Source organism: Microtus oregoni, unplaced genomic scaffold, assembly GCF_018167655.1.
Source record: "Microtus oregoni isolate MIOR12 unplaced genomic scaffold, Mior012 000004F_ref0000308, whole genome shotgun sequence".
NCBI classification, from domain to species: domain Eukaryota; kingdom Metazoa; phylum Chordata; class Mammalia; order Rodentia; family Cricetidae; genus Microtus; species Microtus oregoni.
The window spans coordinates 2,873,605-2,887,593 of NW_024543063.1; the positions used below are offsets into that span (position 1 = coordinate 2,873,605).

At 41.5% G+C, this 13,989-nt stretch overlaps 1 protein-coding gene across 2 annotated transcripts in view; it reads right to left on the reverse strand.

Annotated features, from left to right (window-relative positions):
* Positions 1-13,989, reverse strand: part of LOC121447136 (FERM, ARHGEF and pleckstrin domain-containing protein 2) — a 105,145-nt gene that overhangs the window by 82,988 nt on the left and 8,168 nt on the right. For both annotated transcript variants that reach the window (XM_041650212.1, XM_041650213.1), the window contains exon 2: positions 5,827-6,037. In XM_041650212.1, the coding sequence (XP_041506146.1) occupies positions 5,827-6,009 (183 nt within the window). In that variant the 5' untranslated portion in view covers positions 6,010-6,037. The remainder of the gene's footprint in view (positions 1-5,826; positions 6,038-13,989) is intronic.

Genomic DNA, 13,989 nt, shown 5'->3' on the forward strand with positions numbered 1-13,989 from the left:
CCATATTTAGGATGCTCATGTGGGAGAAATGGCAAACATCTGTTTACAATACTTTCTGGAATTCTGACTATTTTTTCCTGGTCAGAACGAAAGCATTAAGCTTTTACTGGAACACAAAATTTGTATTCTAGCTCGGAACTTCATGCCTGAGAATTTGTCCTTGTCACATAGTTGACTATTGCTTTTTTTTTTTTATCATTTTTGGTTGTTTTGATAGGTATTTCATTTGTACATTCTGGCCTTGAACTCCCTGTGCAGCTGAAGACGACCTTGAACTTACATCAAGGCTGGATGGCGGGCAGTGACAGCACACGTAGTATCATACCCTATTTATGCAGTGCCAGAGACCAAACCCGAGGCTCTGAGCATAACAGACAAGCATGACAGCAATGTGGCTACATTCCCAGCCTACCTCTGTATTTCTTTTACTTCTTTAAAGATGGCGCTTAGCTAGCCTGCCTCTGCCTGAGTGCTGGAATTCACACCTGGCAAGTTATTTCTTCAACAAAGAAAATGAAGGCTCATGCATTAGTTTTTGCATATACTAAAGGATATTGAAATATAAAAAAATAGAGTAGTACTAATGAAAAATACCCAAGGGCTCATTAGAACTTGATTCCCATTTCTCAGTAAAGGTACAGGACATTCTTCCCATCCTCATCTGACATCTACAGCCCAGACCTCTTTTTCTTTATTTATTTTGTTGAGACAGGGTCTTTGTTATTTTAGTTATTAATTTATTATTTATCTTCTGTGAATGAGTGTGTACCACAAGCATGCAAGAGATGCCTTCAGAGACCCAAAGAACATGTGGATTCTCTTGAAATGGAGTCATGAGCTATCATGGGGGTGCTGGGAATTAAACTCCAATATTCTGGAAGAGCAGCTAGTGAATGCTCTTTATCACTGAGCCACCTTTTCAGAGACAGGGTCTTTTTACATAGCCCTGGTTCATGCAGAACTCAGAGATCTGCCTGACTGCCTTCCCAGAGCTGGGATTAAACGCTTTTGCCACCACGCTCAGCCTAAAACCACTTTTTGTTGTTGTTGTTTTTGTTTTTGTTTTGTTTTGTTTTTAGAAAAAAATCTCATTCTGTAAACCTGGTACTCAATATGTAGTACAGGCCAGCCTCAAATTTATAGTAATCCCCCTGCATCAGCCCCCAAGACACTAAGATTACAGGAGTATATCACTATACCTATTTTACTTATTTGTTTGTTTGGTTGGTTGGTTTCTAGCATAGTGCTGAAAGTTAAACTTAGGGCTTTCTTTGTACATGCTAGCAAGTGCTCTACCATTGAATCACATCCTCAACACCAATGCTTCTTGTAATTATTAAAGTCACTTCTGCTACAATACTAACCTTCAGGTAATAGAAAAATTATTCCTTCATATTAACTCCTAAGTTTTAAAATAGCAAATCATCAACCAATGAAAGTTCACCTGCCCTAGACTTCCTGCTCTCTGCAGTTTCGAGAGGACTCTGTAGGAGAGGTCTTGGGTACTCCTTTCACTGTATGAATGACAGAGTTGGCCTGTCTGTCAATGCCAGATCTGAAAGCATTTCTACTCCACAGTATAGCATGTGGGACAAAGCAAGCTGATACATAATTTTCTTCTACAAGGTTCTGAAATAGTTATGTCTCAAAGTGAGTCTCTAGAGATAAAGCTAGATTTCAGGGTTGATCACCAACCATACAACTCATTCGATAAGCCGAAACAAACCAAGATTATCCTAGGTCAAAAAGCCAGTCACTGACTGGCCTTTAGATAGCCAAATATCTCATCTATAAATGTCAAAAGTCCATTAAGATAAGAATAATAACTGAAGCCTATATCCACACATGCGCTTCACCCAAAAGACTGTCCCGGCGGTTTCCTCTTTTTTCCTGCATCACTGCAGTAAGTGCCTTCCTCTCATACAGTAGCATCTCAATCTAGTCAGAGTCAGTATGAAGAACCATGATGCGCATCTTCATTCACCATCTTACGTAATTCTGGTAACTAAGTTTGTTTCAGTAAATGATGTCTATGGATAGCAGTATCATAAGTCCTGATTCTAAAATAAAGTTAAGGCTGGGTGTAGTGGTGCACTCAGAGGCAGAGGCAGGCGGATCTCTGTAAGTTTGAGGCAAGCCTGGTCTACAGAGTGAGTTTCAGGATAGCCAGGGCTACATAGAGAAACCCTGTCTCAAAAAAAAAAAACCAAAATAAATAAAATAACCATAAGACTCAAAACTAAGACCCTTTAGAGCAGAGGTCAGACTATAGTGTTTGCAACCATATTGCTCATTCAATTAACTGAGACAAATGACACTCTTCCAGGCCAGAAAGCAGCTACTGACTGACCTCTGGACAACCAAATACCACATCTACAAATGTCAAGAATATTATTATCAATAAATAAATAAAATTTACATATATAATGCACAGTACTGATAATCTTAAGTATAATAATGAGGAGGAAGGGGATTTGGTTTTGGGAAATCCACCCAAAGGAAGTGATAGTTTAGCAGATTCCTGATGGATAAATAAGATTTAGCAGCCAAGTAGTAGTGGTACACCTTTAATCTCAGCCCTCAGGAGGCAGAGACAGGTGGATCTCTGTGAGTTCGAAGCCAGCCTGGTCTACAAAGTGAGCTTCAGGACATCCAGGGCTACTATTACACAGAGAAACCCTGTTTTGAAAAAAAGATTTAGCTACATATTAAGTGTTGGAAGAAACAAGGATGTGCAAGCTTAATTAGCCCAGGGTTCCTATTTTCAAAACACCATGACCAAAAGAAAGTTGGGGAGGAAAGGGTTTATTTCACTTTATAGCTTATAGTCAGTTCATCACTGAAGAAGTCAGGGTAGGAACTCAAGGAAAAACTTGGAGGCAGGAACTGAAGCAAAGACAATCACTGCTCACTGGTTTGCTCCTCATGGTTTTCTCAGCCTGCATGAACAACTCAGGACCATCGGCTGAGGGGTGTTACTATTCACAATGGCATGGGCCCACCCACACCAATCATTAATCAAGAAAATGCACCACAGGCTTGCTTCCAGGCCAATATTTTTGGTGGCATTCTTTCAGCTGAGGTCCCCTCTTCTCAATCTTGTGTCAAGTTGGTGAAAAACTAGCCAACTAGTGATGCATGAGAGGTTGGGGATTCCAGGACATGCTGGTGTCTGGGTTCAGAAGGTAATAAGTGAGACTTAGGACAATATAATTAAGGTAATTAATAATATCAAAAAGAATAAGACAAGAGCAAGTAAGCAGGACATGATGACACATGACTTTAATCCCAGCACTCAGGATGCAGAGGCAGGCAGGTCTCTGAGTTACAGGCCAGAGTGGTCTACAGAGTGAGCCAGGGTTACATAGTGAGACCCTGTCTGAAAAAAGAAAGCAACAAAGAGAAACAACGTATCATTTCAATTAATGCAAAAAATTGGCAAATTTTAACATATGGTTTTAAAGAGAAGGAGAGAAGTCTCACTTAGCCAGGAATAGATGGCAACTTCTTAACATGTTAAAGACATCTATAAAAACTCACAGCAAACAATATACTTAAGGATAAAGCTGCAAATGTTTTGCCTTAAGATTAAGAACAAGACAATATCTTTTCTCAACATGTGTGTTTAACACAGCACTGGAAGCTATAACCAATGCGATAATACAATGAAAGGCACAGAGATTTAAAAAGAAGAAACTCTTCACAGACAATCCGATTACGTTTGTTAAAACGAAGAAATGCAAAAAGCCAGAAGGAATAAGAAAAAAGTGTTTTCAATGAGTTGTGTCAATTCATAGACTCTGTCACAATCCTTTATCTGAGAGACAGAAACCATCCTGTGTGTCTTCTATGACACTGCCTAGGGAGGCACTTTGTAAAGTTTGCTGTGATGTCTTTTTCAGTGTTTTTGACATTCATAGACTTCCTGGATTCTCTGAGAATATTTAAGTGTAGGTGTTCTAGGTCTCCACAGACTCGCTGGCTTGCTGGATTTAATCTTGGGGGAACTTTTAAATGATGTGGGTGCCTTGAGTATGAAGACTTTCACAGCTCTTGTTGAGCTTAACTCAGTATTCTGGGTAATAAACAATCAATAGCCACCAATGTCTCACTGAGCAAGTGGCCTCTGAGTTCACTCTCCAGCCCAAGAAGCATATGGGAATTGGGACAAGAAGTAAGAACACAAAGTGTCCATTTATTAAGAGAAAGTAAGAAAGAATTCCCAAGAGCACAAGTGGCAACAATGGGAGAATAACTTTTTAACTCCAGCTTGTCTGTAATTTGTGGTAATCCTGCTGCTTCAGCTTCCTGAGTACTGGGATTACAGATGCACACCACCTTATTTGCTACTTTATTTAAATAAATATTTAACCTTATAGTTCAGTTTGAGGTCAGCCTGGACTGTATACACAGTGAATTCTATGCCAACCTGGGCTATAGAATTTAATTGCATCTCAAAACCAAACCCAAACCAAACCAGACAGACAGAGAGGAATCAATCTGTTATTCCTACAAACCTGTGTAACATTTCTAGATGAAACTAAAATGTTCTAAAATCATACAACTAAACTTTTGTTCATATCTAGCGATACCTCTTCAGGGTCTTTATGGGCAGAAGAAGCAGACCCTCCCCTAACTCCTCCTACCCTTGCACCGCAGACACAGCTCTCTCTGCTGTGCTGACTCAGAGACAGGGCCCACTCTGACTGAGTCACTTTGTCCTAATCTATCTCAGGAAAAATTTCCTAAATGTTACACCAACTAGAATGGCTGAAATTCAAAGGTTCAAAAAAAAATGTAGAGAAACCAGAACGTTTTAATGCGGCTGATGGGAATAAAAAAGTAGAACAGTGACTTTGGGAGACAGATTAGCATCCTCAAATGACTAAATGAGTTATCATGTGATGTTGCAATTTGACCTCCCTGTCCCGTACCAAAGAAATTAAGACATGCTCAAACAGAATCTTTTACATGAATGTCCATAAACAGCACTATTTATAGTTAAATGGTATATAATGACAAATGGAATTTTTTAGCTACAAATCATCTTTAGCTATATACAGAGTTCAAGGTTAGTCTGGGCTACAGGCGATCCTGCTCAAAAAAAAAAAAAAAAAGCCTGTATAAGTTAACCTGAGCAAGTAAGTTCTGCACTAATAACGTGAACTGTCTCCCAACATTAGCACTCGCTGTGCACCTCCTCACAACAGCAGGCTCACACTCACTGCACATGGCCTTTAAGGTAGGTTTACTGTACTGCCTCAGGAAGTCAGGCCCACACTACCCAATGCAAGACCCTTACTACACACCAACCCCCAATGTAAGGCTTTCCTGTCTGCTCCCTGTCAGTGCAGGCCCTCACTGTCCAGTACATATTGATGTCACCTGTCACCCCTCACTGTGCAACACCTCATCCACAGGCTCTCTTCCTAATGTTCATTCAGTCCCTGAGCAGGAAGGACTATTCTCTGCTCAGACAGGTATGCTGACACACCTTGAGGCCACCTGGCATCTATTATGGAGGTACCAGGACTCAAACACCTACATGGGGAATGTATGTCTGAGTCAAAGCCACTTGGTCAGTTTCTATTCTTTAGTCATTCTCTGAAAACAAAGGAATGGAAACAGTGTATCTTTCAGAATTTTATCTGAAAGTTAACTTAGAGCTACTATTTCCAAAGACTCTGCTGGGTAGCCATCAAAGCACCTCTTGGTTACCTGAATAAATACACAACACAAACTCTTACCAGAAAAATGGAGTCTGGTACAGAATTGCTTAACTTTAGAACATAGAAGAGAATATGCCTTAAAAATCAAGCTTCCTACCTCAATGTCAAATACTTCCACAGTATTATCCAGCAACTTCACTCTGATGTGTAGGTGCTTCTCCTGCATCCTGGGTGAGAGGGTCTGCTCCGGTTCCAGGGTACTCACTCCAACAGAAGTCTGGCTGCCCAAGCGTGTCCCGGAAGTTGGCAAAGCTCTGTATGTTCCTTCTATCTCCCCCATTCTTCATTAGTTGAAGGAGGAGGAAGCACTAAAACAAAAACATACTAAATCACTACATTATTTAGATATTAAAGCAATGTAAAAAAAATTGGGCTCATAAGAACCCACAATATTGTATATTTAACTTCTATAAGTTTTAAATTACATTAAAATAAGGAACATAAAGTTTTTCTTCATCTATACATATGGTTGTAGCACAAAAATCAATAAAATTACCCCTAGTAATATTTCCAAGGTTCTCTTAGCCAGGCACATATATTAACTCACTGGACCTCCCAGAAGCCATTCATGAGTGACATCATTATTACTCACCTGGGAGAGGGAGAACACCTATGACTATCTCTCTTCCCAGAACTGCTCAATACCCAGCATGCCTTCCTTCTTCAGCCCAGTCACATGTGCTAACAATTAGGTTCAAGTGCTGGACAGTGTCCTTTCTAGTAAAAGTGATCGAAGAACATTAACATGTGACTGGCATTGTCATAGTAATCTGAAGCAGCCATGGACCTGTCTTTTACATTGACTCAGTGTGCAAAGAAGGCCACCAGGGATGAAGCCAATGGACATGAAAACAGCCAGACTCATCTTTGCCAGCTTCATACTCCTTATGCTTTCTAGAGCAGAGCAGTTGCCACTGGTCATTTGGGAGGAAATCGGAGGCACCAAACGGCAGTCCAGATGAGGACCTGGTGAATCCACACACCTGCCGCACCCACCTCAAACCCACCATAATACTGGCATCACTATGCAAGACCATTTAATAGATGACACCAAAGGTCCAAGAGGGCCAGGGTCATTTTCAGTCCTCCTGTGGCACTACAGGAAAAGCCTGTTTATAGGTTGTAGAGTCTAATAGGGTAATATCCTTGCTGTCTTTAACAAAGTGCAAGCTAAGTATCTGCTTGAATCTATAATATTGTTTTTCCTTGTACTAAGGTACTTACTACTTATGGAAGTTTTCATTTTTAAATATATTATTTACATTAAAAAATCAACTTACAGAAAATTAAGGAGTAGGGCTGTGGCCTGGTTATTACAGTGTTTGCCTGGCATGAACAAAGTCCAGAGTTCAATCCCCAGCATCACATAAAGCAAGGTGGTAGCAGCACACACCTAATTTCAGCACACAGGAGCAGGAGTTTGGGTCTGAGTTCAAGATCATCTTTGATTACATAGCAAGTTCAAGGCCAGCTTGGTCTATATGGGACCATCTCTTTAAAAAAAAACAAGCTAAACAAGCTGGGTATAGGGGTCATGCCTTAAATTTCAGCATGCAGGAGGCAGAGGCAAGAGACACTTTGTGAGTCTGAAACCAGCCTGGTCTACACAGTGAGAACTTACCTTTAAAACAACAAACAACAAAGAGAAAAAGAAAAAGGAAAAATGTTTAACAGTAAAACCAGGATAGCAAAAGATGCATGCCCACATGGTGGAAGTGAGACACAAACCAGATGTCTAACCAATAAAGAATGCAGTCTACAAAACTGACTGCACGTCTCTTAAATCACTTTGTGAATGTTTTCTGTTAACTATACTCTTTTTTTGGGTTTCTCTGAACTGTAGTAACCTCTTAAAGAATTTATTTCACTTGGGCTGTAGCTGTAGCTCAGTGGCAGACTATTAGCCCAGCACTAAGAAAACAAAAACCAACAAACTTACTCAATCCCCAGCCCATTCTCTTTTGTGTCAACCACTGCTGCGGGTCCTTCCCTGTTTTCACACATATCTTATCAAGACAAACCAAACAAGGGGTCTTGTAGCCTTTGAACTACATTTGAAAAGCTTCTTCATAATTCACTGCCAACCAATTCCTTCTTAAAACCACATCCCACAAGGATCTTGGTTGAGAAGTGCTGCAAGCTCCCGGTTTATCAAAGAAGGGTAAAATCTTTTGGCAAAGTGCAACATAAGGGCCAGTGAGCAGGCTCAGCAAGTAAAGACACTTCACCAAGCCCAATGACCTGGGCTCAACCCCAGGGCTCACATGGTGGAAGGACAGAACTGACTGCAGAAAACTGTTCTCTGGCCTCCACAAATGTACCACATATGTGCACCCACACATATGCACACAAATATTTTAAAAAACAAGTATAATGAGAGAGAGCAAAATGATGAAGTGGTACATAATTGTACCAAGTTAGTTTTCCACCTCAATTCCTGTATAAAGTGGTTCAGACCAATGAATAATCCAACTACTTACATGTGACACTCAGGTAGCTGTGACCCACTCTCTAGTCTGCATGCCCCTGAATGCAGGGACTAGATTCTCACTCTGTCTGCTAGCTAAGTAGTTACTTAGTACCGTGGCATTAAAGACATTGCACTATCTCATCAAGCAGTATACTGTAGAGACTGTCGTGCGTAGGACTGAGGACCGACCACAGCAGACCAGTACTTAAGAGTGCCCACTGTTAACATTAACACGCGTCTATGAAGCTTCGAGAACTACACTCACGGACGTTTTCACTTCACTTTCACAAAATTTTAATGCAAAAGAGACTGTAAATGGAGACTTCTATCTTTAGGGTACGAAACAGTGGCCTCTATGCTCTTCGTCTGTTTACATTTATAAAATACTGGAATCATACAGCGTTCTGCTAAAGTCTGAGCATGAACTGTTCCCAAAGGTCCCAGTGTTAAAGGCCTGGCTACCATCTGATGGGTTTTTGAAGTGACTGAATTATGAGTGCTCTAACCCTACGGTGGATTAACCCACTGCCAGGTTCATAACTGGATGGCGTTATTGCCTTAGGGCCACTTTACTCCACCACATGCTCTCTGCCATGCTGTTGTTTCACTACAAATGGACTCAGAAGCAAAGAGGAAGTGACTGTGGACTAAAACCTGAGACTGATTCAGATAAAGCCCTCTTCCCTGGAGTTGCTGGCTCAGGTGTTTTGTTAGTGATGGGAAAACTGATGAACTTAAGTTAGTTCTCCTGAAACAATGAATGTGTTTCACTCTGCTCATCAAAGCCAGTCTTCCCTGAAGGAAGGCTACAACTCTGAAAATACATAAAGTCAAAATACATTTTTAGAGGCTATTTACCGAATTTATCTTACTATGTAATTATCACTTGTATTTTCATGTGTATCAATTTAGAGACAGGATTTTATTTATTATATTCCCTGACTCAATCCTCCTCTTGACTCTCACAGGTTGAGCAATAGGTACCTGACACTGGGCTCAGCTTCTATATTAAAAGGGAAAAATTGCTCAGGTTTTCTGTTGTATTTGTTTTTCAAGATTGGGTTTCTGTGTAGCCTTGATTGTACTGGAATCCACTCTGTAGGTCAGGCTGGACTCGAACTCACAGAGATCCATCTACTTCTGCCTCCTGATGCTGGGATTAAAGGTGTGTGCCACTATTACCCAGCTTGTATTTGTTGTTAGAAGGTTGCATCCAACCATGCAATGCTAAGAAAATGAACAAAGATAATCACAGGGCCTAGAAGTATACACTGTGTTGGAAAAAAAACAACATTAAAAAGAAAATGCAAGGGAAGTTATTGCTAGTACACTCAGAATAAGAGTCCCTCTCTTACTTAAATAGGTCACAGCGTAACTCCTAGGGCAGACAGAATTCACTTTATAAAGCATTAAGCCACACAGAGTGGTAGCATACACATGCATCTAGGAGGCTGAGGCAGGTGGTCAAAAGTTCAAGATCAGCTTTAACTAAAGCTCTTAACCAGTGGGCAATCTCTTTAGTCCAGTCCCTTTATTATTTTTATTTTTTATGTGTATAGGTGTTTCACCTGCATGTATGTCTGAGCACCTCATGAATGCAGTGCCTGAGGAAGCCATAAAAAGGCATCAGATCTCCTGGAACTTGAATTATGGACAGTCGTGAGCCACCAAATGGATGCTGGGAACTGAAGTGATCCTTTTTCAAAAAATATTTATTTATTTATTTCTGTGTGTGCCACATGCCTATAGGAGCCTGTAAGGTGGAAAGAAAGCATTGGATCCTCTGGTACTGAAGTTACAGGTGGTTGTGAACATCATGTGGGTGTTGGGAGCTGAACCTGGGTCCTCATGCAAGAGCAATAAGCTTGCCTGCCTTCCTCCCCCCCACCTTTTTTTTTTTTTTTTGTTTTTTTTCGAGACAGGGTTTCTCTGTGGTTTTGGAGCCTGTCCTGGAACTAGCTCTTGTAGACCAGGCTGGTCTCGAACTCACAGAGATCCACCTGCCTCTGCCTCCCAAGTGCTGGGATTAAAGGCGTGCGCCACCACCGCCCGCCTTTTTTTTTTTAAAAAAAAAAGATTTACTTATTTTGTATGTGAGTGTTTTGCTTGCATGTATGTCTATGTGCCACATGCATGCCTGATGTCTGGAGGTCAGAGGATCCTCAAACAAGGTTCCCTGAAACAAGTTATGGACAGTTGTGAGCTGTCATGTGGGTGCTGGCAATCAAACCCAGGTCCTCCGCAAGAACAAATACTCTTTTTTTTTTTTAATTTTAATGTGTAGCCCAGGCTGGCCTCGAACTCGTGATCCTCCTGCCTCTGCCTCCTTCAGCAAATCCTACCGGCGTGCGCCACCACAACCGGCAAGAACAAATATTCTTAAACACTCTCTCAGAAACAAAACAGATGAAGCTAGAGAGATGATTCAGCAGTTAAGAGCACTTGCTATTCTTGCAGAAAACCTGGGTTGAGTTCCTAGCACTCACATCAAGAGGCTAACAGCCATCCACAGCTCTAGTTCCAAGGAATCTGATACTCTTCTGGCCTCTGAAGTCCAAATGCACACACATACAAAACAAATCTTTTTTTAAAAAAAAAAAAACCTACAAAATTAAGTCATATGTTCACACTGTATGTCTATATTTAGCAAAAATATATTTAAAACAATTTAACTGTAACCATAGCTGTAACTTTTCATTTAACATTAATTAGCTCATTGGCCATAAGAACAAAAGAAACAGAAGAACTAGAGGGATATCAAAGCTCTCCTGAACTACACAGCTTACCAGGGAAGCCTCTGCAAGCTTACACACCTTCTGAGCCATGACCTTTGTCTTTCTTTTCATCTGGTTCAAAGAGAGTCATTCACAGAGCTACAGCTGAGACCCAGAATCCTAACACACTCTTATTCACACTGGTTTGGAAAAGAAATGACCCTGGAGGCGCTCTGCTGCAAATTCACAGACAAACCTGTTTGCTGTTCCGCAACGGTGAGTAGTGTGTGTCAACCACTCACTTAACAAGCACTTGTGCTAAGTCCCTGCTTGAGACGCGGTCTTAAGGTTAAGACTCAAAGCCTCGGTGTATCACCAAGTTCAGGAGAGATGAAAAGAACTTGATAGAACACTGATAGACAGCGGCAGTGAGGGAATGCCGGGCAGCCTTTCTCTCTGCTCTCTCAGCTGCTTCGGGAACAGAAGACCGCTAGGCTCTTACTGCAGAAGCACAGGGTGCTTCACTCAGTATCGTTTGTTTTCATCTGACAGGAGGAAAATTTGAAGGAGGGGAGTATGCCCTGAATCTGCCTTATGTAAGATATGACCTAACAGGAATGAACTTTATTTTGTTTTGTGTGCTTATAAATAAATATTGAGAAGCTTAGGATAGAAACACAGTTCCGGGAGCCTATGGTCCACTTCTGCCCTGTCGTGGTATCTGCTGGAGCACCACCCCCAGATGTCCACAGAAAGGCAGTGCAAAGAACCAGAACTCAAGGAATTTTCTCATCTTTTTTTCCATGTGAATGGAATGCTTTGTAGTCTGCATTCTTAAAAATATCTCTGGTAGCTGGATACAATTTCCATCATTTTGTACCATTCACTACAAATCTGGTTGCTTCGGTATGTTCCCATTTAAAAATAATAATTTAAAAAACCCTGTGACGTGTCATTTCCTAGAGTTGGAAAATTCAGCTTAAAAGTTGGCAAAGGCTTTGGGGATGGTGGTAATGTAACAGATGTCTGCTCTGGAAAGGGCTGCTGACAGTGGGGGGATGTATAGGATGGAACGGGTATGCAAAAGCTCTGCACTAAAACTGGATGGATAGACAGAGAGACAGACAGGGTGCCACAGAACACTTAACCAGAGTCTGCTTTGAGCCTTGATCTGGTTACCAAGATTCTTGCTCTTCCTGAACAAAGGCACAGTCTACTGTCCACAGTAAGGGAACTAGCTAGAATTCTGCTTGGCAGTGAACATCTGCTTTCCTTGGAACCCTGGGTCTTGTGGGAGACTCCAAAGTCGAAATTCTTTATTGACTAACCAAAGAGACAGAATATCATACTTTCATTTTCATGAAATCTGTCTTACAGGTCTAAAATTTACTCAATGTTAAGAACTTAAAAAACAAAAACATTTATGTTTGTGTATATGTGTATGGGCACATCTGTGCCACATCATGTATGTGGAGGTCATAGGATTACTTGTGGGAGTTGGTTCTCTCATTCTTCCATGTGAGTCCCAAGGATGGAAACTCAGGACATTAGGTTTGGCAGCAAATGCCTTTACTGGCTAAGCCATCTTACCGGCCTGTGAGTCAGCTTTCATAGCTGGTGATAAATGGACTCCTTCCCAGTACTCCAATCTTGGGCTACACCCCTGCAGCATAGCAAGAGATGGGTCCCTCATTCTCTAAGTACAACTGACTAAAAAAAGATAATAAGTAAGCAAGTTAATCAATACGCAGAAGCTGAAAAACAATGTTGGTTTTATATTACAGGGCAAGGTTCAAAGACCCGAAGAAAAACAGCTAGCTAGGCAGATGGGCAGGTGTGAGCGAACATCCACACCCTTCCAGGAGTCTCACTGGATAAACATACACCACTGCTCCAGACACAGCTGCACTGCCAGTTGGTAGCTGACGTGGCCACAGCACCACAGAAACCAGACCTGGAGTCGTCCTCTGCACAAACGTGACCCTTGCAAACACTGGTTCTGCCATCCTCAGCAAGATCAGCCAAGAGATCTTGATGCCGGTGACTGTTAAGGCTTTAAAGGCCATAGAAGAGCTGGGAAGACGGCTCAGTTGTAAAGTGTGTGCTGTACAAGGCTTAAAGACTTGAGCATGGATCCCCAGAGTATTTTGAGATATTTGTACACTGTGTGAAGATGTGTTGGTTGTGATTGCTGTAATAAAGAACCGAAAGGCCAATAGCTAGGTGGGAAGAGGTTAAGCAGGACTTCCAAGGACAGAGAAGTTAGGCAGGACTTCTGGGGATAGAAGAAAAAAGGCGGAGTTGCCAGTCAAATGTGGAGGAAGCAGGATGAGCAGTATAGACAAAGTTAACGCCATGTGGCAGAATGCAGATTAACATAAATAGGCTAGTTTAAGTTATAAGAGCTGATTGAGACAAGCCTAAGCTAAGGCCAAGCTTTCATAATTAATAAGAAGTCTCTGAGTTGTTATTTGCACGCTGGCGGTCCAAGACAGTCCGACAAGGAAGCTTGCTACACCAGAACTCACACAAACCAAGTGTGCCTGCAATCCCAGTGCTGGGTAGGCTGAAACAGGCAGATCCTGGGTGTCTGCTGGCCCAGCACTCTCAATTTGTAAGCACTGAATTTAGTCTCTTAGCCACTTTAAAAAAAATTGCTGTGATAAAATACCATGTCCAAGGCAACTTATAAAAGACTTTGGGGCCTATGGTTTCAGAGGGTTAGAGTCCATGATGGCAAAACAAAGGCAATGGGACAGGAACAGCCAAGAGCTTATCATATCTTGACCCAATGTTTGGAAGTAGAAAGAACAAGACACACTGGGACTGGCAGGAGTCTGTTGAAACCTCAAACCCACCCCAAGTGGAATATCTCTTCCAAAAAGTTGGTACATACTTCGGAATCCTTTGCAAACAGTCCACCAACTGGGAACTAATATTCAAATATACGATCCACATTTAGTAAGAGACTTTCTAAAAAGTGACTGAAGATGACACCTGACGTCAACATATATCCATACACGTGTGTGCACACCCACGGTATACACACACTGAGGCAGGCATTTGCTGAAATGAG